Raw genomic sequence first — 27,908 nt, forward strand, 5'->3', positions numbered from 1 at the left:
AAGTGCCTACTAGAGGGCAAAGGCTCCCAATGAACACATACTCTCAGTACCCTATCTGATCCAAGCTGCCCAGGACCCTGCCTACTGCTGTGGCTGCAGACTTTTGCGAGAAAGCAACAGACACAAGGGCACTTTCTCTATTCAATATTTCTGTCGGGAGCACTTCCTGGGTTTTGCATTGGCATTTAATACCAAGGCACAAGACTCATTTTTCATTAAAGTTGCAAGACTTTCACTTTGCCCAGTTTCAAATGGTGTAATTGATCTGCACTGTCTTCTTAAATAACCCAACTGGTGAAGGACACTGCAGCTTTAAATATTTCAGTGCTAGCTAGCAAATAGACTCCATTGCAATATGGCTCTGAAGGTCGTGTCCTATTGTCTTTCCTGGAAAAAAACAAAAAAACCCTAAATCCTTCTTTTAAGTAACATGGGAATAATTTCCCCTAGAATTTCCACTCTTCTGCTTCAGTCCCTTATAGGGTGTTTATTGGAATCTCACACTCATAATTTCCTGGCAGGGGCAATGTGCTGATTATTAGTGATTCCAGCGTCTTAGTGAGACATAAACACATGTGTTCGCATTAGCTTAGTTGAGCATATGCAACTATTTGAAATAGCACCACTCAAAGGCTGTTAACCGCTTTAAGAGTATAAAGCCAGGGTGGTTTGGGCGTGGATGGCTTTCCGGCACCTTGAGCCTAGGATTGCATAACGTGAAAATGTGTAGCTACTTAAAATGATAGGAATCTCAGCCTACTCCTCCTGGGACCACTCCCGCACCTGGCTATATACACTTGCGGCTTCATTTGTCAAAGAGGGCCAAAATAAGAAACACAGGCACAGTGAAGGAGGAAATGAACTGGAAAGGAAAAAAGGCCCTTTTCTACCCGCAAGCAGTCACAATGTTCCCCCAACCTCACACCCCACCCCCACCCAGGGTGAGTGGAATAGTCCCAGTGAACCAGAAGGTTTCAGGGGAGCTGCAATTCACCATCCCTCCTAAATAACGGCGGGTGGATAACCCGGGAAGAGGGGAGAAACGGGCGGGAGCAAGGTGTGTGCAAGAGCACATGGCATTACCTGAAAAGGCAACAGATTGTTACCATTATCGGTTCGAAAAGCGTTATCCTCCATCCAGGATTTGGAGGTGAGCGGGGCCGCACGAGGGAACTTGGGTGGCGCGATCACATTGCTGGAGAAGGGCTTTTTGAGCGGCGAGATGGGGTTAAGCGGGGAGGGTACCCCTACACCCACGCCCACGCCCACGCCAACAGCGCGGCGAGGGTCCCGGCCGGCCTGTAGGCCACCCCACGGGTTGGACGGGGCACTCCAGGCGGCGTTCACGCTCTGGTGCGTGTTCCAGCTGGACGATGCCGAGGAGGCGGCGGCCGCGGCAGCAGCGGCCGCAGCAGCCGAGGATGAAGACGGCTTGCTGGTCATGATGGGTTGGTGGCCGTAGGCGGCGGCGCTCCTCTGCGCATAGGGCGCCTGGCTGGGGCTGGCGGGCGAGCGGCGTTGCTGCGAGGGCTGCGCCTGCGGGGGCTGCGCTGGCTGCGGCGGCTGCGGCGCGGGCGGCGGCGGCTGCTGGTGGTGCTGGGTCTGTGCCAGGCCGATCTGTGGGGAGAAGGTGCCTCCGAAGACCGGGTTGACGTGGTGCGGGAAGTTTTGGAAGAGCATGGTCCCGTTGACCGGGGTGATCCCCTGGAAGAAGCTGTCCTCCACCGCGTTTGTCGTGCCCGTGGACCAGGTGCTGCCAAAGGACGGCGACAGCGACGCTCCGGGCGCCGCGGGCTCCTGCGGCGGTGGCGGCGGCTGCTGAGGGGGCTGATGGAAACTCAAGCCCGGCAGGAGCGGCGACTCCATCTGCATTTTGTCGGGGCCGTTGGGGGCTGGCGGGGCCGAGGCTGGGCTGAGGGCCGGCACTGCGCTACTGTCTTCGGGCTTGGGGGTCTCTGAGGAGAGGGGCGTGGACGGGGCTTCGGCTGCGCCGGGCTCGGGCTGGAGCTGTTGCTGCTGCTGCTGTTGCCGCTGCTGCTGCTGCTGCTGCTGCTGCTGAGACTGGGGCTGGGTTTTGCTTTTGTCCATCAGTAAATCATCCTGCATGGTTTGCGCAGCTGAAACGGGAAGAAAGAGAGATGCGTTATTGTCAGTGTGATCATGAATGCCCTCACTGAAGCGGGCGGGTGTTTTACTTGCGAAAATCCAGTGCCACCGCCACTAGCCAATTGCAAGGCAAATCCATAATCTCGCATTTAGAAGAGCAGGTCGGGCTGGGGGAGGGGGGTAGGAAGGCTCGAGCAAGGTCTCTTAAAAACACTGAGAGCGTCTTCACCCTTTCTGACGTCTCGGTCCCTTTTCTGTATTAGTGAGAGATGTGCTTATAAGACAGAAAGACAGCAATTTCGCCACGTCTCTTTCCCCTTCACCGGAACTCAGAGCGTACACCCTGCGAGGAGAAACTGATTCTGGTTCCTGTTTTTTCCCAAGCACCACCCTCCCCCAGTTATTTGCATACGTCAATAAATAGTGCTGCGTCCTTCAGCAAGGTTAAAAAGACGTGGTACCGACCCTCTCTTTCCCCTTCCCCAGCTGAAGCACTTTAAAAAAGAAAGAAAAAGAAACAAGAAAAAGACAGCCCTCTTGATTAGCAAACTGCCTTCTTGCCGCGGATAATTGTTTTACTTGGCTGCAGCGAACCACGAGAGAGGAAATCTTAGGCATTTGTTGGAAGAACTCAACTGCACAATCATTCTCTGGTCTCTTAGTAGCGGCAGCTACTCCATTTTGTTAGGAGACGTTTTAGTATAAAAGAAAATCCAATTTTTAAAAAGAGGAAAATCGCCGGGCGTGGTGGCGCAGGCTTGTAATCCCAGTACTCCGGAGGATCAAACATTCAAGGTCAGCCTTGAATACTTAGTTCGAGTCCGGCCTAGTATAAATGAAACCTGACTCAAAAAAAAAAAAAAAAAAAAAAAAACCCACGAGAGAAGAAAAGAAAGAAGAAAGAGGAAAAGAAAGAAAACCTACTGAAACGTTTAGACGTGTTTGCTTCTTATTACTCTAAGGATTGTGGTTTTTTTCTGCTTATTCTCCAATTTTCTCCTCTCCAATTCTGCCGCCCAAGAGATTTCCTGGCTTCTTGGCGTTTCAGGTCTCAACGGGAGCCTGAGAAATTCTCTGCAGAGTGGAGAAATGCTTCTGGTTGGATTTGAGGTCAGAGGGAGGGAGGTGGGGAGTGAGGAGGAGGGAGGGAGTCTGTGAGATGGAGTGGGGGCGGGACTTTAAAATGCTTCTGAGATTTAAGTAGACAGTCAAGATAATTCTGGGGTTGCCAGATTTTCATTTTTGAATCCTCCTGCTGCTGCCTCGGTCACAAGACTGGCAAATTTAGAATCCATTCTTTTATCACTAGTATTAACAGTGAAAGACTATGGTTTGAGGACCCCGAATTACCATATGCTAGCAACTGTTAAAAATAGAGAGTACAAAGTCCCAAATTCTCATACATTGTAATTATAGTACATTATCCTCACTGCTTCATTTAGCCATATAAGGAGTGTATGGTATTTTCCACTTCACATAGAAGAGCTATGTTCACCTCTGCCATACAACCTGTTTTCTTACTCAAGGATGAAAACAGTAATCACTCAAAACCAAAAGATTTTCACGTGTGTAGTAATCACTGAATTAGCTTGTCTCAGAATATGTTAATTGCTTTAAATATCTGAATATTACAGGGCTGAGACCTTGAAAACAAATATTTTGAAATGTTAAAGGCGCTATGACCAAACATATAATTTTTAGATGACTCCATACAGTTGCAACAAAGTTATCAATATATTTAATACAGTTAATTAAATCATATACTGGAGAAGCATCTTTCATGGGACATTTGTAAAAGGGCATTCAGATACACACAACAGCTCTGCCTTTGGACTATTGAACAACTCTTAAAATGGAGGTATCGTCTCTCAACTATTACACAAAGGATATCAGACAAGTCGGATTAACTGTTCTGTTTTATTAAAACTATCATTAAAATGCTTAACAGATCGCATCTTTCATTTCAAAGTTTCGTGTACAAAGAATATAGTAGACTTAGGGAAACATTTCACTTCTCAATCACCGTACTTGCCTTCTTATTCCCCTCCCCTGGGAAAAAAAAAAGCCCAGCCCAGTATAATATAACATGCACCAGGGATTGCCGATTGCCTGCTACTATCAATAAAGCTTGCTTTAGATTGCTTTTATGTTCCTCAGTTTCCTCTATGTAAAACAATGGCTTTGATTAGTATTATAAATAGAGCACAGAGAACAGTGAACCTCGGACTCAGACAACACAAAGTTCCATCACTGCCAAAGAGGATGGTCACAGATGCTCACACTTCCTTCTTACAGTGCTGCAGTAGACCATTATACTTCTGGAATTTGAGTGCTTTGGTGAGAGAGAATTTTCTTTACAATGGCTATATCATCATGGCTGAAATACGTATTGGATTATCTTTAGTATAGCTTTTCTTACTGTTTGTATGCAATGCTTTTTGTTAATGCCTTTAGCTTAAACTGCATGCTCTTGATGGGGAAAAATGCTGTACTTTACCCCCCCACCCCCAAGCCAAAAAGTAACCTAGACTCAGAATATTTTATGATGACTTTAATTAATAGTACTACTACGTCATTAAATTCTCAATGTTATAAGAAAACACCCCCTTTTCAATACTCTTAAAATAATACAAATTTTGCTTTCTGTATAAATTTACTGTCAAGGTCAAGACCCACCTTTTAATAAATAAGATCTTTTTAAAAAAACTAACTAAGTGATTAAGATAAAACTTACAAAGTCAATATGAAGTATCCTTAAATAACTGCCTGTATATTTTGACTTGGAGGTTTTTTTTTGCTTGTATATAGCAAAGTCTGAGAAATAGATGCCTGTTTCCCCTCCCCCACCACACACAATAGATCGGTTTTTACATGCAACAACCCAATTTCAAGTAATGAATTCATAGCAGCAGTTACCTTTAAATGTCCAGTTTTTAAAAGAGCGATAAAATTGAAAAATGAACAGTATTTATTTCTTCTTTCGGGTTGATTATGTGACCGCTCTGGAAAAGCACTTTGACAACTGTAAGAAGAGTGGGCATGCGCACACAGAGGACTGTGGGGGCTGAAGTCCTTCACAAGGTACTCTGCCGGGCTTCAGCACGTTCAGCCAAGAAAGGAGGAAACCTCGTAAATACAGATTCCAAGGGGGAGAGGTTGTGCCCAGATTATATTATAGCCTCCTAACCAATCTAGACCAGGAGTTGTTGAAATAAAAGAAGGAAAAATAAACTGTGTTGTCAACTTGATTTAGGAAGCAAGGCTAAAAGAGAAAGTAGATTGTAGGACAGAATAAATAGATCCAGCCGAGCTACCTTAAATGGAATTATGATGGTAATGGCTGGATAGCCAGCAATAGGAATCCTACTAGAAAGAAAGAGATTAGGGTGTGGAATAAAAAAAATGGGCGGAGAACTACAGGAGAATGATAAACACTTAAAGCCCCCACCCCCAGTTGCTTTGTTCTGTTTTGAGACACAAGAGACAAGGTTTCCCTACACAGCCCAGGCTAACCTGGATCATCTGGCCTCCCCCAAGAGCTGGGGTTAGAGATATGTACTACCACACCTGCTGAAAAAAAACCCTCTTAATACAGAATTTTAAAAGTCCCTTAATACTAAACGTGTTACTGACCTTGAAGGTAAAAATAGGTTTTAATCAAAAATGTTTGACATTTTATCTATCTACCAAAACTGACTGCCTGAGACAGGATAACTTGGAACTAGCTATGTAGATCAAACAGGCTTCAAAATTGCACCAATCCTCTTGTCTTTGCTTCTCCAGTGCTGGAATTAGATGCTTGTGCCACCACACCCAACTCAGGATTTCTTTGTATTTGACTTTTTACTAGATGAGAAAAAGCCCACCTCATAACCTGAGCACTAGAGAGGCTGAGGCAACAGAATGGCCATGAGCTCCCAAACAGCCTGGGCTGTACACAAACCAAAAATGGGCTGGAGAGATAGCTTAGTTGATAGAGTATAAGAACCTGAGTTAGATCCCCAGAACCCATTAAAAAAAAGAAAACAACCTAGGCATAGCAGCATTGGACCCTTATAAACCCAAAGCTGGGGGGTGGGGGGAAACAGGTAGGTTCCTAATAGGCAAGTCCAGTCCAAGTTCAGAGATAGTCTTAAAAAAAAAAAAAGCAGGGAGGTTGCAAGTGTGGATGGATATGAAGGTACTGGGAGATGGATGGAATCAGGATGCCTGAAACCTATAAAGAGTTGATTAAAAAGTCTATGGCCATATCACCATGACCTTGACATATCTCTTCTGATCTAAGCAGAATGGGTGGGAGACTGCCTGAGATAACTAGATACTTTAGGCTCTTGGCCTCCCCCATCTTTCCATTTTGACCACAACAGAGGGCCACTGCATCATGCCCCCACCCATCTCCACCCCAGTAAAAAAAAAGAAAATAGCAAACTATTGCTGAGGAAGGACACCTGAGTTTGACTTCTGGCTTCCATTTGCACTTAGTCACACATGCACACACCCACACACATACACACAAACACACATAAATATATATACTCATGCAAAGATTTTTACCCATATGTTTTGAGTCAACTAGCCCTATTTTTACCTGAAAGTCTACCTTGCATTATTGATACAGTGATCAAATAAAATTAAACTCTCTCAATGAAAATTAGTATTTGAGCTGGGCGGTGGTGGCGCACACCTTTAATCCCAGCACTTGGGAGGCAGAGGCAGGTGGATCTTTGTGAGTTCGAGACCAGCCTTGGTCTACAAGAGCTAGTTCCAGGACAGGCTCCAAAACCACAGAGAAACCCTGTCTCGAAAAAAAACAAAAAAAAAAAAGAAAAATAGTATTTGATAAGATATTAATTGGTAAATAACTTAAAACCTTAAGAGTATAACTACTGAACAATGACTTCTTTGTTCAAGATATATATATACAGTTTCTACTTTGGGGAATTGTAGAGGGAGATATTTGGTTGTTTTTCAAACCGGTGGTCATAGTGGAAAAAAAAAACCGGTGGTCATTTAATTTAGCCCAGGCTACCCTTGAACTTGATATGTAGCTGAACTCCTGGTACTTCTGTCTCTACCTCCCAAGTGGTGGGACTACAGGTGCTACCACAGAAACTTGGTATGTGATTGTCCCTATTTTAACATAATGATTTCAGGCTGAATCTCACAGCCTATTAACATCAACTGTCATTATGTATAGCTCCTGAAAGCAATAACTCAAGAGCTAAGTTTGCTTGCGTAGGCAGAAGATAATATTTCTTGTGGAATCTGGTTCCATGCCATTCACCCATGGGGTTCAGAGTAAATGTCAGCTGATGACTGTGCTGATTGAACTTAGATCTGAAAATGCTAAGCAGCATTTACAACTCTCAATTCTGTTTCCCTTTCTTGCAAATCAGAAGTAAAGTTGATCAGAAATTACCAATTTGCATCTTTTAGTGGTCTTTGTTCCTAGTTATTTTTTTCTTTTGTCCTTCCTTTTGTCTTTCTGTTTGTTGTTTTGGTGAATTTCTTGTTTTGTTTTGTTTGAGACAGGGTCTAACTATGTTGCCCTGGCTGGCCTAGAAATTGCTATGACCAGACTGGCCTTAAACTCACAAAGATCCACCTGCCTCTGGCTCTCAAGTGCTAAGATCAAAAGTATGGGCATCATGCCCAGTTTGGTTTGGTTTTGAGACAAGGTCTGAACAGGCCTGCAACTTGCCTTTTAACCAAAGCTGATTTTGAACTTCTAGTCTTCTTTTCTTTTCCTGTCCCTCCCACATGCTGAGATTACAGGGGAGTACCACCACATCCAGTTTTCACAGTGCCGGGGTTACTGGGGTGTACCACCACATCTAGTTTATATGGTGCTGGGGTTACGGGGTGTACCACCACATCTAGTTTATATAAGGTTATGGGGGTGTACCACCACATCTAGTTTATGCAGTGCTGGGATGAACTCAGAGCTTCATGCATGCTTATGAAGGCACTGTTTCAACTAAACTGCATCCTTAAGCTCTATGTCCAGTTACTTCTAAGGGGGGGAACGCTAACAATTTAGGTAGAAGTTATATAGAGAGGTATGTGCCTGCAATCCCAACACTTTAGAGGCTGAGACAGGAGGATTCACACTAGCTCCAATCTTGGAGACTTTGCTGCCTAGTCCAGTACCTACCCCCCAAAAAGGATTTTTATACATTTTGTTTTGTTTATTATTCATGTGCATGTTTGAAATGGTTTACTTGAACATTTATTAATCCAACTGACCCTAAGTACAGGTCTACTGGTAATTCAAAGTCTAGAAAAAGATAAACTTTGGTCTTGACCCTTGGTGGGTGATAATGAGCACTACCCATACTTCCTGGAAACTTATTGTACTTAGAAGTGAGCCACTAATATCTGCTCTACTTTCCTAAAATGAGATTTTAGACCTAAAAAGAAAATAGTTCAAACAAAAATACCAAGAGTACATATCAGGCAAACCCAGGAGGGCCCTCAACAACGACAAAGGCTCTCTGTATTGGTTTGTAGTGTATGTGTGGTATTCCTGTCTGCATGTGTGAGCACACATGAAAAAGTCAGAGGGTGACACCATTTTTGTTTGTGTTTCTTAATTAACTTATTTTTATTTTATGTGCATTGGTATTTTACCTGCCTGTATGTCTATGTGAGGCTGTCAGATCTTAGAGTTACAGACAATTGCTAGCTGCTATGTGAGTGCTGAGAACTGAACCCAGGTTCTCTGGAAGAGTGGTCGGTGTCATTGTCCCCCCCCCCACCGGGGGTTTCTGTGTGTGGCTTTGGAGCCTGTTGGCCTTGAACTCAGAGATCCGCCTGCCTCTGCCCCCAGTGCTGGGATTAAAGGTGTGCTCCACCACAGCCTTGACCAGTCAGTGCTCTCAACCACTGCGCTGTCTCTCCAGCCCAGTTGTTTTTCGTTTTGTTGTTGCTCTCCACTTTATACTGAGGCAGAGTCTCTAGCCTCATACTTGAACCTAAGATGGCTGATTCTACTAGTCTAACTAGCATGCTTGATCTAAGACCCCATCTTTTGTCTCCTAAACTCTAGGAACACAGGCACAATCACCACCTTCCTGCACCTCATTTTGTGTTTAACCAAAATAGCCAAATACATTTTTTTGAAACAGGAACTCTGTAGCCCAGTCTGGCCTTGAACATAAACCCACCTGACACTGCCTCCCAGGCATGAGCCCCCACACTCAGCCCATGTATTACTTTTGGGGATAATCTCCTTTCATTACTAGCACCTCTATAATACTGCTTATAAACAGATAGCATGTAGGTTTTCCATGCATACACCTTTTCTTTCTTTCTTTTGACATGTCTCACTATGTTGTTCAGGTTAGTCTCGTATTTATAGGCTCAAGTAATCCTCCTGCCTCAGCTTCTCAAGTATCTAGCAACAGCACTGGCAGTATAGTAGTGAACACAGCCGCCTTCCAAGTATTAAAGACAGGTATATACCACCTTTCCTAGCTCAATATATAACACATAAATGAATGAATTAATGGATTTACCAATAAATAATATCTTTTTATTATCTGAAGCAGCCAAGATTCTATACTTTATTTAGAAGAAAAATTACACTGGAAGTCGGCCACAATCACAAACCTATAATCCCAACACCCAGGAGGTGGAAGCAAGAAGATCAGATGTTCAAGGTCATGCTTAGCTACATTATTAAGTTCTTGGACAGCTTGGACCACATGAGACAAAAAGAAAGAAAAAAACACTCTCAATTCTGGATATGTTTCTAAACTACTTTAATACTTAAAAAATTAGTATATATTCATTGTATAAAACATGGGCTTTATTGTACCAATTTAATCCACTTAGATCATGCATTTTGACTATATTTTCACCCCTATTTATTACCCTGTCTTATTTTATTCCATCTCCTCTTGGCCACTTTCTTTCCTGGGTGGTCCCTTTCACATTGGTCTCATGGGTTTTGGTTATTCAATTTTCTTTTCTTTCTTTCTTTTTGTTTTTTTGGGAGTGTTTTTTCAGTGGTGCAGTGTTGGCCTCACATGTGCAAGGTCCTGGAATGGATCCCCAATACCAAAGGGAAAAAAATCTAGAGGAATATCTCCACAATATTAAGGTAAAGAACAATTGACTCGTTTGGGTACTGAGGATTGAATCCGTGGCCCACACACATTAAGCACATATTCTGACCACTGAACTACACCTCCAGCCCCATCAATTCCTTAAAACAAATCACAAAAACACTAACCATAAATGAAAATAACAAACTGGACTAATATGAATATATTTAGTTGGGCAGTGGTGGTGCATGCCTTTAATCCCAGCACTCAGAAGGCAGAGACAGATCTCTAAATTGGAGCGTGGTCTACAGAGGGAATTCCAGGGCAGTCAGGGCTGTTGCACAGAGAAAACTTGTCTAGCAAGGGAGTGGGGAAAACGTTTGCCACTGGACCTCTGACCTTTGCTTACAACACCAGGCTGAGGCAGGAGGGAGGCTAGAGAAGGCCCTCGGAGAGGTTGTTAGGTAAACAGGAGTTCCAGAGTTCAGCGAAAGCATTTGAATTAGGAAAAGGACCATGGTAAGCTCTGTGGATATAACACTGCCTGGGAAAGGAGTGGAGAGTTAAGGAAACTTTGGGATACTGTACAAAGCAGGTGGCAAAATACCTAATTTTCTAACTCTTCAAAAAAAAAACACATCTCTCTATTGCCTCTCTTCTCCTATCAGTCTGTCCATTTAATTCTTTTGTTGTTGGAGTCTCTCATCCCTTTCTCTTCCAGGTGTCTACTTTTATATGCTCTGATAATAACCCTTTGACTGGAATATAGTGATAGATAAGACAGATAGATTAGTTTATATATGTATTTTAATATATATATATACACACACACACACACATACTTCCATTATGTGTGTTTTTGATCCAATACTAAAAAGTACACAGATTTTTGTTTGGGTTAGGTGTGCTATGTGTATTTGCTTTGAGGAAAGCCTATGTAACCTGCTATGTAACCAAGTTGTTTGGCCTATCCTGTTTAAAAGCACCACCCCAAGTCTCCTCACTCAAGGTTAAGAACCTAAAGCCGGGCGGTGGTAAAGCATGCCTTTAATCCCAGTGCTTGGGAGGCAGAGGCAGGCGGATCTCTGTGAGTTCGAGACCAGCCTGGTCTACAAGAGCTAGTTCCAGGACAGGCTCCAAAACCACAGAGAAACCCTGTCTCGAAAAACCAAAAAAAAAAAAAAAAAAGGTTAAGAATCTAGGCAGGATTCTGCTCTTCCTCTTCCCCCTCACTGAGGGAGCCTAACTGGTCACTAAAACTTGTTCGTTCTGCCTCCTAAATTTCTGCTTGCATCCCTTCCTCTTCATTTTCACCCAGTATAATCCTGTCTCTTAACTCTCTAAAGTAATATCATATATATGTCTCTCATATAGTAACCTCCCAAATGTGACTTCCATATAAATCTTCCCAGCTTCTGTTCTGTGAGGTGTGCCCACTGACCACGTGGGCAGAATCGCCCAGTTCCCTGGAGCACAGGTGTACTGGAGGACAGTACTCCTCATGCTTTGCTTGCTTGTCTGTTCTTGCTAAACTAGCTACTGTAACCTAGGCTCTGTGGTGATGCTGGACAAGGTTTGTTAACCAATCAAAAACAAGGTATAGTTTTTGCCACATAAAGACTAATAGATTTTTTTCTAAGTTAACATTAGATGAAGAAAAACTCATACCATTACAGGTATTTCAAAACTACTATGTTTAACAAGCATGATATAATGTTTAATATAATTAATCTATCCTTTCTCTTGTTGTAGGATACTTATTTCTAGGATTTTCCAAATCAATTCTTTCCTTGAATCTTTATTTTTAAATAGTTGTCTTGTATCATACTGGCCCTTGAGTCAAGGGCCTTATACATCCTAGGTAAGTGTTCTACTGCTAAGTTATTCCCCTTGAATTCATTTTGAGTCTCAAAAAAAAAAAAAGCTCAAGGCATTAGATTTTTTTATTATTATTTAACTTTATTTCATGTGCGTTGGTGTGAAGGTGTCAGATTCCCTGGGACTAGAGTTACAGACAGTTGTGAGCTGCCATGTGGGTGCTGGGAATTGAACCCAGATCCTCTGAAACAGGAGCCAGTGCTCTTAACCTCTGAGCCATCTCTCCAGCCCCATATTAGATATTTTTACATATTGTTTATTCATTAAAAATTCATGAGGACCAAGGGAACAGTTTAATGGTAGAGAACTCCCCTAGTGTGATCAAGCCCAGAGCTTGATTTCCAGCACCATTTACTTTATTTTTGTAAATTGTAGAGTCAGAGAGATGACTTAGCAGGAAAAGTCACTTGCTACCTAGCTTGATAAACCTAAATTCAATTCCTAAAACTCACTTGATAGGAGAAAACCAACTTCCAGAAATTGTTCTCTGACATAAACACACTCACTCACAGTCACACACATAAAAGCAAAAAATCTATAAAAATCTGAAGTTATATCAGCACCTAAATTTTCTCTTAATAAACTGTTACTTTTATTTTAGATTTGACCCAATGTAAATTGAGTTCCTCTCATAATGTTCTTTTTCTGTTTTTTCTCTCTTTTTCTTTATTCATTTGTTTTGTTTACTTGAGATGAGTTTCACACAACCCAGGCTGTCCTCAAGCTCCCAAGTCCAGACTGCCTTTGCATTCCTAGCCTTCCTGTCTCTATCTCTAAAGTGCATGGGTTACAAGGGCACCACACCACACTTAACTGTTTTGTCTAATTGTATACGTATGAGTGCTTCCCCGCACATATCCATGTGTACTACCTGAGTGTCTGGTACCTGAGGATGCCAGAAGAGGGCAATGGATTGCCCAGACTGGAGTTACAGGTGGCTGTGGGCTGCCTGGTAGGGTGCTGGGAACTGAACCCTGGTCCTCTCCAGCTAGAGCAAGTGCCCTGAACTCTCTCCCTACAGCCCAGTTTTTCCACTGTCTTATTCTCATCATAGTAACTCTCTTTCTGAAGACTTAAAAAACTACAAGAATTATTTTATAAAACAGATAAAGCCAAGTCTGATGCATGTGCTTGTAATCTTAGCACTTTAGAGGCTGAGGCAGGAGGACTGCTATGAGTTCTAAGCCTGTTGTAGAATGAGACACTTTCTCAAAACCAGACAAATGGGCTGGAAAAATGGCTCAGAGGTTAAGAGTGCATGCTGCTCTTCAAGAGGACCCTAGTTCACATTCTCGACGCTTATATCAGGGAGCTCACAATTGCCTGAAACACCAACTCCAGGGGACGTGACTCTTTTCTGGCCTTTGCAGGCACACATGCACACATTTGTGACATACACTCACATACACATTAAATTTATTATAAAGGCAGACAAACATATCTAGGCATAGTGGCACAAATCTGCAATCTCCACATTCAGGAACAGAGGCAGAAGGATTGGGAGAAACAAAATCCTCTTTTTTGTTTTCTACTTCATTTTGGAGACAAGCTTTCACTATGGAGTTCAGATGGCCTGGGATTTCCTGTGTAGCCCAAGCTAGACTTCATCTCCTCATCCTCCTGCCTCAGCCTTCTGAATGCTGGGACTCCAGGAGTGTAGAACAGCATCTGTTTGAATTCATTTCATTTGGTCCCTGCAATAAACCTTCGAGGTAAATACTGCTCCTATCTCTAACAGCAGAAGTAAAAGAGGCAACTTAGGTGATTTCCCTATTCAAACTCACACACTATTGCAGAACAAGGACCTCATTTCAGGTTGACACCAGCCTTGTCTTTTGTTTAGTGACTCATACAAACAGGTTCCTTTTTCCTCGATCCACACAGCCACAGAAACAGTTTGAGCTTCAAAGGTGTGGAAAGAAGGCAAATGGTTGTTTAGAAACTTCCCTTTCTACAACTGAAGCAAACCTATATGGATGGCCTTTGCCTGAAAACCAGGGGAAGCTTTAGCCAGATTCTACCCATGGACAAGTCTCTGAGTGTCCCAAAATAAGCACGACTGTCTTCCAGAAAATGACTCATCAAAGCCCAGTGCAGTGGCACATCCTGATAATTCCAGAACTAGAGTGGAGGCAGGAGGACCCAGAGTCCAAGGTCATCAGTTCTAGTGAGCCCAGGCCAAACTGGGCCACATGAGACCTGTCTGAAAGTAAAAAGACAACTGATTTGTCTTAACGGATTGAGAGAAAAGCCAGCCAGACTCGAGGTAATGCTACAATCTCCGCATTAGCAGCCAGTAATTATCAGGTTCTATCCAATCTGATGAGTCATAGAAATTGTCACAACAAGGACAAAGTTGGTGCGTCTGGTCAGGTAACCCCTGGATCATCTCATTTGAAGCTGGGTAGTATCTACAGAATCAGTGCCTTTCTTACACGGGGAACTGGACTTTAGCAAATCCCTTCCCTTTATTACCTGACTTGATGCTAACAGCTAGGGCAGTAAATACAGTATGGCGCCCCACCCTCACCCTCCATTTCACAGGTTGTATATACACCCTCAGCACCAGAGAGTGAGCCAGACAGACTGAAATCCAGCCCATACTCTTCTCGCCAAGGGCATGAATCTTACTGCTCATGAGCTACATCCTGAAGGGACAATCCACTACCAGGATGTATGAATACATGAGCCCCACCATGGGAAAGTCAAGTTTAAGCTCAGAAAGTTTATAAAACACAGTTCCTACACAGTACATCTGGGACTGGGGTATAGCTCAGTAGCAGTGTTTTCCTAGTGTGCTGAGAGACCTGGGTTTGATCTCCAGCTTAGAGAAAGGGATAGATCCAAGCAAAGAATGATAACTCAATTCTCTTAACTCACCTGTGAGTTTTATTTGTTTTGAGATAGGGTCTCAATATATAGACCAGACTATCCTTGAACTAACTCACAGAGATCTACCTACCTCAGCCTCCTGATTGCTGGGCTTAAAGTTGTGTACCACCTACCTATCAGGTTGTTTTGTTGGTGCTGTTACTCACACTGTAACTTGTTCAGTAGTTCACTTAATGTAGGCTGTCTTTGTCTTCTACTATTGAAGACTGCCTTCCTTGGGGCCTTGCTTTAACCCCATAAACCCAAATCCACCCCATAAACCCAAATCAGAGGTGTTTTTCACTTTTTTTGTTGTTTGAGATAGTTACCCTGTGTTGTTGAGACAGTTACCCTATGGGACCCACACTAATCTCAAATTCACAAGCCTCCTGCCTCAGCCTCAGCCTCCTGAGGCTAGGATTACAGGCATGTGCCACTATACCTAACTGACTGATATTTTCTTGGGGAATGAGAAACAAAAAAAGTATAGCAACTGTCTACGCTACCACTTTTGGAAAAACTAGACTACCTGCCAAGATGCTAACAGAAGTGACATCATCACAGTAGTCGGGGATTGGCTTAATAGTGTAAGAGGTGACATGTGGAAATTTAGTTGTCACCAGGCATAGTGGCACATGCCTAGAATGCCAGCACTCAGGAAACTGGCACAGAAGGATCAGGAATTCAAGGCCAGCCTGGGCCCCATAGTGACTTTAATACAAGTTTAAGTTAAATGAGACCCTGTCTCAAAAATAAATGAATAAAGAGTATCTACATCTGATTGTCTAAGCAGTTATTCCCACTACCACTTTTCTGGTCCTCAGTAATAACAGTAGCAAGTATTCAGGCCACAGGCAACACTCCGCTACTGCCCAGTCTACTGCCAGTTCTACTCAGGGAACTCAATAACCTAGTCTTCCTAAAAATGACAAAAAAAAAATCTAGGAGCAGTTGTGTACCCTGTCTTCCCAAGTATTAAAGATCTGATACAAGAAGAATACTTTAGCCCAGGAATTTGAGGCTAGCTCAGGTTGACCGTGAATTCACTCTGTAGACCAGGGTGGGCCTTGATCTTGTGGTCCTCTTGCTTCAGCTTCCCAAATGGCTTTGATGATTAGCCTATGCAACCAGGCCAGCCACAGATTATAATTTAGGGAAGCAAAGGAACCAGAATTTATATGTAAACAATATGCCTGTAAAAGCCTATGTTCTTAGTTTCAGTTAGCTTCCTCTAGAATAAAATGGGGACAATTTTAAAAACTGCTGGATCTAAATCTCCAAAATTCTGTTAGTGTGTATGAAAGCATTTTTAACAAACTACAGCAGTAGAGGTCAATGTATGCGATCTAAAGTTAATCCTGGGAGGGAGCTGAACTACCTAGAAATTCTTTTTTTTTTTTTTTACTTTTTTATTTTATCGATTTTTATTGAGCTCTACATTTTTCTCTGTTCCCCTCTCCTACCTAGAAATTCTAAACTGAGAATAGAGTCTGTCTCCTTCCTACTTAATACCAACTGGTACCAGGAGCACATGGGTCAGACTAACAGAGGAATAGGCTCTTACCAGCCAGAACTTCTGACTTGCTTTTTATTTTTTGAGACCTATGATATAGTGCTGGCTGGCCTTAAACTCACAGAGATCCGTTTGCCTCTGCCTCCGGAGTTCCAGAATTAAAGACGTGCGCCACCACATAGTTCTTACCCCGCTTCTTCCTACAGACCTGTATTTCCTGCTTAGTGAGGTCTGACCTCTACCACCACAGGATAAGGATTTCTTTTTTTCTTTTTTGTGGTGGTGGTGGTGGAAGGATACAGGTATTTTTAATAGTTTCTTTTTATTTTTTATTAGTTTTAAACTAACAAAAGTATTATTAAATACACAAAAGTGTATTGAGAATAGCGGTGTTTATACTAGCTAACATTCTGAACTATGTAAGAATTTCTTGTTGGATGGTGGTTGCATACACCTTTAATCCCAGTACTTGGGAGGCAGAGGCAAGCAGATCTGTGAGTTTGAGGCCAGCCTGGTCTACAGAATGAGTTCCAGGACATCCAGAGCAAGGCAGAAAAATCCTATCTCAAAAAAAAAAAAAAAAAACCAGAAAAGAATTTCTTATGCCTTAGGGCAGTGGCTCTCAATTTGTGGATTACAACCCCTTTGGCAAACTTCTATCTCCAATAATATTTACATTATGATTCATAACAGTAGAAAAGTTATAAAATAGCAATTAGAATAATTTTATGGCTGGGGGTCACCACATGAGGAACTGTATTAAAGGATCACAGCATTAGGAAGGTTGAAACCACTGACTTAGGGAGTTAATCGTCACATAGCCCTAAATAATAAAAACTATCATTCTTTTGCTTGTGTTTTCTTTTTTCTCGTCTTTTTTTACATTTATCTATTGTGTGTATGTGGAGGGGAGGAGCACTAGTTCTCTCCCTCCAGCACTTGAGTCCTGGGGATTGAACTCAGATCATCAGGTTTAGCACAACTGCCTTTACCTTCCAAGCATCTCCTCATTCCCAGTCATTGGTTTGTTTGTCTTGTTTTAAGGAAACTCAGGCTTAGGAATGATAGATGTTGAAGAGATGGCTCAACAGTTAAGATCATTTGCTCCTCTGTTCAAAGTACCCATATAACTTGTTTCTACAGCACGTATAGGCTTTTTGGGATCCTAGTCTATTTGGATGCAAAACTTCCTAGGCCTGGATGTAGGGGGAGGGCCTTGGACTTCCCACAGGGAAGTTCCCTGCCCACTCTTAAGGAGGGAGGAGGAGGGAGGAGAGGGAGTAAGGGAGCAGGAGGGAAATGGGAGGAGGGGAGGAAGTGTAAATTTTTGAAAGGAAAAAAAAATTGAAAAAAAAAAAAAAACACCAAAGTACCCATATAAAAAACTAGGCATGATGGGACACGCTTGTAATCCCACTGCTGCGGTAACAGAGATGGGAGGCTTCCTGGGGCTTGCTGGCCTAGTCTAATTGGTGATGAGTGAACCTGTTTCACAGCCTCCTTTAACTCCAACTCTAGAGGATCCTGTGGCCTGCTCTGGCACCTGCCCAAATATGTACATGTCATCCCCCCCAACACACACACAAATGAATTATTAAATAAAATCAAGAGTGGCTGGGGACATAGTTTAGTAGTACAGCACTTTCCTAGCATATACAAGAGCCAAATATATATCTTAGCATATTTATTAAGACATTTTTGTTTTTGATATGGGGTCTCAGGTAGCCTAGGTTAGCCACAAACTCACAATATAATTGGGACAGGCCATGAATTCCTCATCCTCCTGCCTCTACTATCCCAGTACTGAAATTATAGATAAGTGCCACCATACCTGTTTTAAAGATTTTATTAAATTTATTTAGCATTTGCAGTAGAGACGGGCACTAACACGCCAGGGCATGCACGTTAAAGTTAAAGAACTTTAGATGACTTGATTCTTGCCTTTCACATCATGGTTCCTGAGGATGGAACTTAGTTGTCAGGCTTGGCAACTCGGACCCATCTTCCCAGCCTATCCCTATCATTTTTTAACACTTCTCTTTCCTGTGAATCTGTGGTCTTAGACTCACTATATAGCTCAAGATGTCCTCAGCGTCATCCTTCCTAGATTTGGGGATTACCAATCTGACCAGCTTCTCTTGGGAACTGGATAGTCCAGGCTCAGGTACTTTTCCTGCTGCAGTTAGGACTCAATTTCTCCCAAAGGGCTTTGCTGTCATTATTGGAAACAGCACCAGACATATCTCTGCCGTGCAGAGGTCCACTGTCTAAAGCACTCTCAGCCTTTAGACACAGAAAATAACCAGGGGCCTATTAAGCTCTTACATCACTCCAGGGCTTCTCTAGCCTGAATCACCAAACTGTTCAAAAACAAACAATCCCAAAGGCTTAGGAACCACGTGGTCACGTTTAGTCACAGTTACTGACTGGCCAATTTTCTGTGTTAGTTACTTCTGCATCATTGTGACCAAAATAACCTAACAGAAACCACTTCAGGGAGGAAAGGTTTATTTGGCTCATATTTCCATCAGTTTTAGTGAATCGTGGTAGGGAAGGCACGGCAGAGTTCAGAGCACGCATGTGGCAGAAGTGCCTGGCGTAGTAGTGGGCGGGAAGCAGAGACCACAGCTGGAAATAGGAATTACCCTCACTGGACCATTTGTCCCAGAGAACTACTTCCACCAAGCAGGATCTACCTCTTAAAAGCTTGAGAGCTTCAAAATAACACCACAAATCCATTTAAAGAAACCTATATAGAAGACTGAGAAGAAGGAGTTTTGGGGAAGTTTGCTTGTTTGGTTGGTTGGTTTTGGCTTTTTAAGACGGGGTTTCTTGTAAGCTTTGGAACCTGTCCTGGAACTCAGTCTGTAGACTAGGCTGGCCTTGAACTCACAGAGATTCACCTGCCTCTGCCTCCTAAGTGCTGGGATTAAAGGCGTGTGCTACCACCTCCAGGCAAAGGTGTATTCTGTAATGCTGGAGTGAAATATACTGCAGACATCTGTTAGGGTATTTAGGTCAATGGTGCCATTTGATATTTCCAGTTTTTTGTTTTGTTTCAGGGGTTTTGCTTGTTTTGTCTGGGAAACGTGTCCATTGGGGAAAGTACAGTATTAAAATCACCTACAATTACTGTACTGGGGTTAATCTGTGACCTAACCCCTAGTGATACGGCTTTATGGAATTTTTTGATGTGCACATGTTTAAAGTTGTAAGCTCCGAGTGGATTTTTGACAGTGGGAAGAAACAAATTATATTCCATGTGGCACTGTGGTACAGGGAGCAGAGCCCAAAGAAACAGATGCCCTTTGTCAGTTACTGACAGAGCAACTCTACTCTGACTTTTCCAGTAGAGTTTATCTGTGCTGTTAAACTGGCATACTAAATGACCCTCTTATTCACTCTCAAAGCTATTCACACTGAAGATCGAATGATAAGATTACACTGTGGTGTCTAACCTTAAAAATCTATTCAGGGTTTTAGAAGCCTGGTCTCCTCAATTACAAGTCTAAGGATAAAACTATGAGAATATACATTGTTTCTTAAACATTCTATGTATGTAAGGTATTGTTATCATTACCACTATTGGAAATGTTCAGTCAATAAAGTATCAACTAACAAAGCATTCTTAAAAAAAAAAAAAAAAGCAGTTACAGAGATGGCTCAGCAGTGAAGAGCACTGGTTGCTCTTGCAGAGGACCCAAGGATTGATCCTAGCACCTATGATCATGCCCATGGGAGCTCACGGCCATCTATAATTTCAGTTCCAGGGGATCCAATGCTCTTCTGCCCTCTGTGAGCACTAAGTACACATGTGGTACACATACCTACATACAGGCAAGGCATGCATATACACAAAATAAAATGAATCTTTAAAAAATGAAGCACCACAATGTAGTGATATTTCATTTGTATTTTAATAAATAAAGCTTGCCCGAAGTTCAGAGAGTGAAACAGCCCCACCGGTCAGCCTTACACACCAGGCTGTGGTGACCTTTAAACCCAGTAGCCATGCTAGTTTGCCGTAGAAACCAGGTGGTAGTGGTGCACGCCTTTAATCCCAACCCTGGAGAGGATTATAAAATGGAAGGAGACAGCTCTCAGTCTCATTCTGAGATTCCTGGAGGCAGGATCACCATTTCGGACTGAGGTAGATATAAGAGCCATTAGCTGGCTGTTTTGTTTTCCTGACCTTCAGGTTGAACCCCAATTTCTTTCTCTGGGTTTTTACTAATTGTGCTACACCACAAAGACTAGATGTGGTGATCCATATCTGAATACTTGATCCTCTTGCCTCTACATCCCAAGTGCTGGGATTAAAGCCATGGTTCAACACATCTAGACTTTCTCAGGTATTCCTCATAGCCATAAGAATATCTGACTGAAATACCTCCTTTCTGGCATGAGAGCTGTTAATTTTGATTAAGTCCCCATGTGTTCTTCCTCCGTCACTGGTGCTGCTGTCAAAGTAAGAAGATGGTCTAGTCCCAGTTCCTGGGCGAGCTTTCTGCTAAGAATTATATAGTTTCAGCTCTTACATTTTGGTTTTTGGTCAATTTTTAGTTAATGTTTGCTCTCATGGTGTGTGCGAGATTTGCATACAGCTATCCAGCTGTGATAGAAATACATACATTCCCCTATTACATTACAGTGGTGCCCTTGCTGTAAATAAACTGACAATCATGAAAGTCAGGACTTATTTTAGACTTACTGGCCTATTTAGAAGTAAATTAATCTAAATGTCTACCTTTATACTGCTACTACAGTATCTTGATTAACGTAGCGTTTTAATGAGCTTTAAAATTAGGAAATGAACACCAATGAGATGGCTCGGCAGGTAGAGGCAATGGCTGTCAAGCTTGATAACCTGAGTTCAGAATCGCCAGGACCCACATCACCAAAGGAGAGAACCAACTCTTAAAAAGTTGTCCTCTGCTGATCTCCAAAATAAACAAAGAACTCAAGACACTTGACATCAAAAGAACAAATAATCCAATAAAAAATGGGGTATAGATCTAAGCAGAGACCTCTCAATCTATCTCAAATCTCAAATGGCTGAAAAACATCTAAAGAATTGCTCAACATCTTTAGCCATCAGAAAAATGCAAAATCAAAACAACTCTGAGATTCCATCTTATACCTTTCAGAATGATCAAGATCAAAAACACTGATGATAACTTATGCTGGAGAGGATGTGGTATAAGGGAACACTCCTCCACTGCTGGTGGGAGTGCAAACTTGTACAGCTGCTTTGGAAATCATTATGGCAATTGATCAGAAAATTGGGAAACAATCTACCTCAAGACCTAACAATACCACTTTTGGGTATATACACTAAGGACGCTCAGTCATACCACAAGGACATGTGCTCAACTATGTTCATAGCAGCATTATCTGTAATAGCCATTTGGAAACAACCTAAATGCCCCTCAACCAAAGAATGAGTAAAGAAAATGTGCTACATTTACACAATGGAGTACTACACAGAAGTAAAAAAAATCTTGAAATTTATAGGCAAATGGATGGATCTAGAAAACATATTGAGTGAGGTGACCCAGACCCAGGTTGACAAATGTAGTATGTACTCACTCATAAGTGGCTTTTAGACACAAATCAAACAAAAATCAGCCTATAGGCCACAACCCCAGAGAACCTAGACAACGAAGAGGACCCTAAGAGAGACATACATGGATTTACATAGGAAGGAGAAAAAGAAGATCTCATGAGTAAATTGGGAGTGTGGGGGTCACAGGAGAGAGTAGAAGGGGAGGGGGAGGATGGAAGGAGAGCAGAGAAAAATGTATAGCTCAATAAAAATAATAAAATAAAACTTTCCTCTAACCTTCATACAGGTGCCATGATACTTGCACCCCACTCACCTAGCCCCCCACATAGTAAATATGATATAGTAAGTTTTTTAAATAAATAAAATAAAATAGGAAATATGAACTGGGGATGTAGCTCAGTTCACAGAGTGCATTGCCTGCACAAAGCTATGGCTCCAATACCTATAACCAAATAAACTGGCTGTGGTAGCACCTGCCTATAGTATCGGCACTAAAGGTGGAGGCAAGAAGATCAGAATTTTAAAATTATCCTTGGCTACATAGAATTGGAAGGCAAGATAAAGGAAAATAAACAAAGAGAGGAGAGTTCCTGGCCAGCATGATCAACAGAACTCTGTCTTAAACAAATGAAACCATTAAGTGTGAGGCTGGAGATGCAGCTCAGCAATAGGATGTTGTCTAACATGTATGCCACCCTGGATTCGATCCCAGGCACCACGATAAAGAAACAAAAGCATTTTTAAGTCAAGGATGTGAATTCTTTAACCTGGGTCTTCCTTTTTAATTTATTTTTTACATTTCTTTGTTCATTGTTGTAACTGGGGCACACATGTGCCAGGATCTGTGTGACGTCAGAGGACAACTCTGAGAAACTGGATTTCTCCTGCCACCAAGTAGGTACTGAAGATCAAAGTAAAACAGTCAGATTAACAACAAGCACCTTGACCTCTGTCAGCCCTGGCTCTCCTTTTACAGGAATCCTTTGGCTCTTTTCGATCAACAAAAATTGTGAGACCTTTAAGATCAATTTGCCACTTTCTACATGATGAAATTTTGACAGCAATTGCCCAGGATTATAGATCGGTTTAGGAAGTATTACTAGCTTTAAAATATTGTACAGATATCAATATATCTACATATAAGTAGAGATGGATGGATGGCTAGATGGACGGACAGACAGACAGTAAGTCTGTCTTCTGGTGAACTCTTTCAAATTACTGTAGCTTTAATTTCTTAGTTTTCAGATGTTATTTACTTCTTTTGTTAAATTGACTCCTTTGTGCTTTCTTTTTATTTTATCATCTTCACTGTATATACATTTGGTGTGTAAGTGTATGAGTATGGATCCAAGGTGCATATATGAATGTCAGAGAGCAACTTTTAAAGAATTGGTTCTCTCCACCATATGATCCAGGGATTAAACTCACAGGCCTGTGTAGCTAGTGCTTCTACCCACCGAGCCATCTTGCCAGTCCAATGTTGTTTTTCTGAGAAAGGACCTCATATAGCCCAAACTAACCTTCAACATACTATGTAGCTGAGGCTAACTTTGAACTTCTAGCCTCAAATCCCCAGTGCTGGGATTACCAGCATCCACTACCACGCAGAGCTCGTTCATGTGGTGCTAGGGATGAACCTTGGGCACTGTACATGTTAGGCAAGCATTTTACCAACTGAGCTATATCCTCAGACCTATTTTGATCCTTTTGATGTTTTTAATAAATGAAATTACTTTTCCTTGCTTTTATTCCTAGATTTGTCACTGCTAATGTACGAAAATACAGTAAATCTTCCATATTGATCTTGTATCCTATAACCCTGTTTGAATTGCATTTTGGTTCTAATATTTGCTTTGTGTGATTTCTTGCATATTTTATTAAAGTCTTCATGGTGTTTTGTTTTGAGACAGGGTCTTACTATATAGACCAGGCCAGCCTTGAACTCACAGAAATCTACCTGCCTGTTTCCTAAGTGTCACCATTCCAGGCCTCACTAAAGATGTTTGTTTGTTTGTTTTTCTGAGACAAGGTTTCTCTGTAGCTTTGGAGCCTATTCTGGAACTAGTTCTTGTAGACCAGGCTGGCCTCAAACTCACAGAGATCCGCCTGCCTCTGCCTCCTGAGAGCTGGGATTAAAGGCGTGCGCCACCACCGCCCATCTACTAAAGATGTCTTAATACATAGTTGAAACACAAAGGCTAAAAGAGAAGTGCCCAGAAAGAAAGACCCACCCCACATCACCGGCATGTGCTTCCCCTCACAGAGAGCAGCGGAAAGTGGGACTTACTCAAAAGAGAGTCACCTCCCTGGGATTCTCTAAGCATAAGATCATCTCATCAGAAAATAAAACAGGTTTCCTTCTTTCTTCCCAGAACGGATGCTTTATTAGTCTGCTTGATTGTGGCTGTGGTAAAATACTGACCAAAGGCAACTCGGGGAGAGAAGGGCCTGTTTTACTTACATGTCCCAAACATAGTCCTCATTACAAGAAGTCAGGAAAAGAACTCAAACAAGAGGAGACGCAGGAACTATGGAGGACTGCTGCTCACTGGCTTGCTTTGCTCTGAAACCTCACAAGTCAGGCCCCTATCATCTGCACCTGTCTCAACATTCTTACCTTCCCAGCACCCATAACAGCTCATTAAGTTCTAAGAATTCAATGGCCTCTTCTAGCCCAAAGCTTCAAATTCTTCCACAATCCTCCCCAAAAACCAACATGGTGAGGTCTGTCTCAGCAACAGCTGACTCTAGACAAACTTCTCCCCTAGTTTGCCTCTGTCACTGTGATAGACACCATGATCGAAAGCAACTTGGGGAGGAAAAGTATTATTTCACCTTACATGTTATAATCCATCATCAAGGATGTCAAGGTATGGATTCAAATAAAATCCCTGGAGACAGGAACTGAAGCAAGGACCACGGAAGAATGCTGCGTACAGGCTTACCCTAGATAGCTTGCTCAGGCTGATTTCTTATACAACCCCTGTCTGCCTGTTGGGGGGGGGGAACTGCCCACAGTGGGCTGTGGACCCTCCCACATCAATTAGCAATTGAGAAAATGCCCACAGACAGGCCTTTCCCTCTCTCTCGGCTCTTCCCAGGTGACTTTGTGTCAAGTTGACACAAACTAAGCAGCACAGATGCCTTTTGTTTCTTTTCTTACTTGATTTGACTAGTGCTGTGGGAAAATGCTCTTGTACACTGTAAAGACTTGTCACCGCATTGGTTTGATAAAACGCTGATTGGCTGATTGGCCGGCCATTAGCCAGGCAGAAAGTATAGGTGGGTCAACCAGACTAAGAAAATTCTAGGAAGAGGAAAGGCAGAGACACTCTCACCAGCCAGACAAAGAGGAAGCAAGATGATAATGCCTTACTGAGAAAAGGTACCTAACCACGTGGCTAAACATAGATAAGAATTATGGGTTAATTTAAATTGAAAGAGCTAGTTAGTAATAAGCCGCTGTGTGTTTATTTGGGACTGAATGGCTACAGGAACAGGCAGGACAGAAACTTCCATCTACTGTCTAGAGCCTCCAGCACACTGTTGATTAAAAGTTTCAAGGGCACATGTCCTTGTTTTATCTCTGTGGGAAAAATTCAATTTTTCACCATTTGACATGAGATTGGCTATGTGTTTTGTTTTTCTGTAGATACACCTGGAAGGTTAAAGAACCCTTCAGGGCTGGAGGGATGCCTCAGCAGTTAGGAGCATTTACCTCTCTTGCAGAAGACCCAGGTTGGGTCCCCAGGACCCACTTGGTGGCTAACAACCACATGTAACTTCAGGATTCAATGTCCTCTGCTGGCCTCTTAAGGCACCACACATACACAATGCACAGACATACATGCAGGCAATACTCCCATACACAGACTCTAGAAAGGAGCAAATTGGGACTGAAAATAACTAATTAGTAAATCTGACTTTTGTTTCCAGAGCACACATTTTAAAAATTATTTATGAATTTGTATGCCCCAAGGTGCACATGCGGAGGTCAGAAGACAACTTGCAGGATTCACTTCTCTCCTTCCACAATGCAGGTTCTGGGAATAGAACTCAGGTTGCCAGGCTTGGTGGCAAGTGCCTTCACCCCCTGAGCCATTTTGCCAGCCCACATGTAATGTTTAAAGCTTACTTTTAAAACATTTCCAAAATGTTGCTTGGTTTTTCTAATTTTTCAGCAAATTATCTCTAAGTTGCTTGAATTCTGGAGAGATGAGGCTGCAGTCTGTGTTCTTCTAAATCAATCTTCTCCCTTTAATAGTCTACTTTTACTTTTCTGTGGCACCTCCTATCTCAGGTTCACTGGCATCTTTAACCCTTCCAGCAGAGAATCTACTGCCTCTCTGAATGGAGCCACTCTGAATGTCTGTTGAACATGTAAGATTAACAGAGCGTGGGCAAAGAGCAAACCTGAAAAGTAAACTCCAGGAGCCGCCACAGCTACTAGTCAGTTCAGACTTCCCAGGAGGAAGGAGTAAAAGGAAGCGTCGGTGCTGAGGAGAAAGCTCACTGGCTCAAATGCTAGACTCAATACCCAGGACCAAAACTCGGAACAACAAACAAGACTCCTGCATCCTAAGGGTTCTAAGGATTCCGGACAAAAGAAAACAAACAAAAACCACTTTGATTCATGTGGTAAATAGCTAATTAAAAATAATAAACATATTTTCATTTGTTCACTAGCATTAGAGAAATGTCTGTTCACATCTTTTGTCCATTTTCAATTTGGGCTATTTGTGTTTATTATTGATTTTTTAAAAGGGAGTGTTGCTATGTAGCCCAGGCTGACCTAGAACTGGCAGTCACCCTACTTCAGCCTCCGGAATGCTAGACTTACAAGGCCTGGCCCATCACTTTTGGCTGGCCTCAAACCGTTGCCTTCAGTCTCTTGTCACTGGGTCAAGGTGGACTACATGGATGCCACTGCACCTGGCACCATGCTGTTGGTGCAAGAGAAGGCATCATACCCATTTCATCATACAGAGACTAAAAGAAACTGGTTCTAATGTTTAAAGCATGCACACTATGGTAAATATATAAGCATTATATATGCAGGTCCAATGCTTTGAACAATGCTAATATACAAGGAATTTTTATCTGCAGTTGCTTATGCCATTGGTGTAAATGTTAGTGCAGTGGAAAATGCACATGATGTTTTCCTATTATGAAAATAGCCTTGACTTCACAAATTTTCTGGAAAAGGCCTGGGAAAACTCGAGGGTCTACGGGACCACATTTTCAGTGGCTCTATGAAACACATGGCTATTTAAAAAGGAAAATTATTTTCCATATATATTTTTTCATAAAACTGGCACTCCAGCCTATAATCCAAATACAAAGGAGGCTGAGGCAAGAGGACCGACCACTGAGAGTTCAAGGCCAGTCTGGGCTACACAGTGAGTTTTAGGCCAGCCTCGACTACAAAATAAAATTCTGTCTAAAATAATCATAATAGTTAAATAAAATGAACATTCTGGGGTTAAGCTACAAAAGGGAAAATATAATATTCTGTCCTATAATTCTTTTCTTTCTGTACTGGTTAGTTTGATGTCAAATTGACACAAGCCAGAGTCATAAGAGAGGAGGGAGTCTCAACTAAGAAAATGTCTCCATAAGATCCAGCTGTAAGGCATTTTCTAAACTAGTGATTGATGACGAGGAGTCCAGCCCATGGTGGGTGGGGCCATCCCTGGGCTGATGGTCCTGGGTCTGTAAGAAAGCAGGCTAAGCAAGCCATGAGGAGCAACCCAGTAAGCAGCACCCTCCATGGCCTCTTTATCAGTTCTTGCCCTGCGTGAGTTTCTGCCCTCACTGCTTTTGATGATGAACTGTTACATGGAACTGTGAAGAAAATAAACCCTTTCTTCTCTAAGTTGCTTTGGTCATGGTGTTTTATCACAGCAATAATAACCCTAACTAAGAC

The 27,908-nt window shown here is 42.3% G+C and overlaps 1 protein-coding gene and 1 long non-coding RNA gene across 9 annotated transcripts in view; one reads left to right on the plus strand and one right to left on the minus strand.

Annotated features, from left to right (window-relative positions):
• Cpeb3 (cytoplasmic polyadenylation element binding protein 3) overlaps window positions 1–27,908 on the minus strand; it is a 184,680-nt gene that overhangs the window by 149,424 nt on the left and 7,348 nt on the right. For 4 of the 8 annotated variants that reach the window (XM_075973931.1, XM_075973929.1, XM_075973928.1 and 1 more), the window contains exons 1-2: window positions 3,031–3,165; window positions 1,084–2,117 (exon numbers count right to left, since the gene is read on the minus strand). In XM_075973931.1, coding sequence (XP_075830046.1) covers window positions 1,084–2,106 — 1,023 coding nt within the window. In that variant the 5' untranslated portion in view covers window positions 2,107–2,117; window positions 3,031–3,165. Of the gene's footprint in view, window positions 1–1,083; window positions 2,118–2,335; window positions 2,459–3,030; window positions 3,166–5,022; window positions 5,126–27,908 lie in introns of those variants that run through there. The other 4 variants (XM_075973925.1, XM_075973926.1, XM_075973927.1 and 1 more) reach the window with 3 other exon arrangements.
• On the plus strand, window positions 1,038–27,814 carry LOC142850412 (uncharacterized). Its single transcript, XR_012910687.1, has 3 exons — window positions 1,038–1,150; window positions 2,593–3,216; window positions 26,283–27,814. It is a non-coding gene; the product is annotated as an uncharacterized LOC142850412 (long non-coding RNA).

The sequence above is a fragment of the Microtus pennsylvanicus genome, chromosome 5, assembly GCF_037038515.1.
Source record: "Microtus pennsylvanicus isolate mMicPen1 chromosome 5, mMicPen1.hap1, whole genome shotgun sequence".
In the NCBI taxonomy this organism is placed as follows: domain Eukaryota; kingdom Metazoa; phylum Chordata; class Mammalia; order Rodentia; family Cricetidae; genus Microtus; species Microtus pennsylvanicus.